Consider the following 1,908-nt stretch of genomic DNA (forward strand, 5'->3'; position numbering starts at 1 on the left):
CAGTCGCAGTCGCAGTCTGTGGGGCAGGGACGGCCGAGAGGAGGGCTGGGCCCTCCTGTTCCCCACCCCATCCCTCCTGGTAGCCCCTAGAAGCCAGTGCTGTGAAAATACTCTTTATTAGAGACCAGGACGGGGCCTCTGGCTCACGCCTGCAGTCCAAGCCACTCAGGAGGCTGAGGCAGGAGGATCGACTGCTTGAGGCTGGGAGTTCAGGACCCGCCTGGGCAACATAACAAGACCCCGTCTCTACAGAAGATTTTAAAATGCGTGCCTGTCGTCCTAGCTACTTGGAAGGCTGAGGCGGGAGGATCAGCCGAGCCCAGCAGGTCGAGGCTGCAATGAACTATGAATGCACCCGACTGCACTCCAGCCTGACCCTGTCTCTCAAAAAAATAAGGCAGAGGGAGGCCAGGTTCTGTACGGGAAACTGAGTCCCAGCTCCAGGGAGGCAGCGGGAGGATGGGCCAGCTGGCAACCTGGGAGGGGTCACAGGTCAGTGGCCGGGCCCCAGTCATAACCATCGTCGTCAGAGGACTCTACATCTCGGGCTCGTGTAAACTTCTTCTTCAAGGCCTCCTGTTCATACGTCCTGGGGGTCAGAAAAACAAATGGAGGCTGTGGGTGGGAGGGTGTAAGCTCACCCGCTGCTGGCTGACATGGACTCTGCTGGACACAGTGGGTGTGGGCAGAGATGAGCAAATCCAGACGTTCACATTAAGCTTCTATGCGTCCTTCAAAGCCCAGCTGCAACGTCCCCCCTTGAAGACGCCTTCCCAGGCCTCCCAGGAAAAGGGTTCCTACTCTCTTGGCCCTGACTACACAGGGTGTGGAGTGGATCCACCTTCGCCCCCTAGGAGCGCTATGGAGGCACGGCTTGGGGCTAGAGCTCCTCAATCCCGAAATCTGAGTCTCCAGGAAGGGGCTGGGAGCCCCGGTCTGGAGCGTAGACTTACCGCATGCTGTCCAGTCGCCGCTGGTGCTGGGGGCGGTGGCTGTCCACCTTGGGGGGGAAGGGAGTAGGTTCACAATCCCCCCACAGCACAGCCAGGATCTTTAAGCCCCCCCATCCCGCCCCCCACCCCAAACAGTGCTGTCCACGGGCACCAGCTCCAGGACCAGCCTGCAGGTCACCCCCAATTGCGTGTATTGGTTTTTTAAAAAACAGCTCAAGGGTCTTGCTGTGTGGCCCAGGCTGGAGTGCAGTGGCACGGTCAGAGCTCACTGCAGCTGCGAACTCCTGGGCTTAAACAACCCTCTGCCTCAGCCTCCCAAGTAGCTAGGCCTGATTGTTTTACTTTTTGTAGAGACGGGGTCTTGCTATGTTGCCCAGCCAGGCCTTGAACTCCTGGCCTCAAGCAATCCTCCCACCTCGGTCTCCCAAAACGCTGGGATTTCAGGCCTGAGCCAGGGCGCCTGGCCTCCAGCTTCAAATGAGAAAACAGGCTGGGATCGGGTAAGGCCTACACTGAGATGCCGGCAAAGCGGAAATCAGACTTCTCAGAGGGCTGCTGTCAGGAGTGTACAGCGCCTAAAATAGTGGCTGCCCCATAAGCAGGCTGTCACGGACAGTGGAGCAGGTTGGGCACTGCACAACCCCAGGAAGGTCACTTTAGTCAGGGACATCACACGTGTGTAGATTTTCACACCCCCTAGAGGGGAGAGAGGGGTGGCTTTTGGGCTCACAGGCGCCCAGGCATGCCGACGGAGACCTAAGCACACGTTTGTTACCGCTAAACGGAAGTTCCACAAGCCTGTGACATCCATTCTGACATGCTCCCTGTCCCTGAGCCCTAGATGGGGAAGCGCACAGAGAGGTTAAGACACTGACAGCCGGCTGCTCAGTGCCTCCCGGCTCCGAGGGCCCCGCCTGCGCGCCAGAAAGGGATCCGACCCGCTCCTTGGCTTCCC

The 1,908-nt window shown here is 59.0% G+C and overlaps 1 protein-coding gene across 1 annotated transcript in view; it reads right to left on the reverse strand.

Annotated features, from left to right (window-relative positions):
• Nucleotides 1-486: 486 nt before the first annotated feature.
• TJP3 (tight junction protein 3) overlaps nucleotides 487-1,908 on the reverse strand; it is a 19,655-nt gene continuing 18,233 nt past the window's right edge. Inside the window, 3 exon segments of the mRNA XM_021708072.1 lie at nucleotides 487-589; nucleotides 954-1,000; nucleotides 1,729-1,790. Coding sequence (XP_021563747.1) covers nucleotides 487-589; nucleotides 954-1,000; nucleotides 1,729-1,790 — 212 coding nt within the window.

This window comes from Carlito syrichta, unplaced genomic scaffold, assembly GCF_000164805.1.
Source record: "Carlito syrichta isolate Samal-C Ts95f unplaced genomic scaffold, Tarsius_syrichta-2.0.1 Scaffold130552, whole genome shotgun sequence".
In the NCBI taxonomy this organism is placed as follows: domain Eukaryota; kingdom Metazoa; phylum Chordata; class Mammalia; order Primates; family Tarsiidae; genus Carlito; species Carlito syrichta.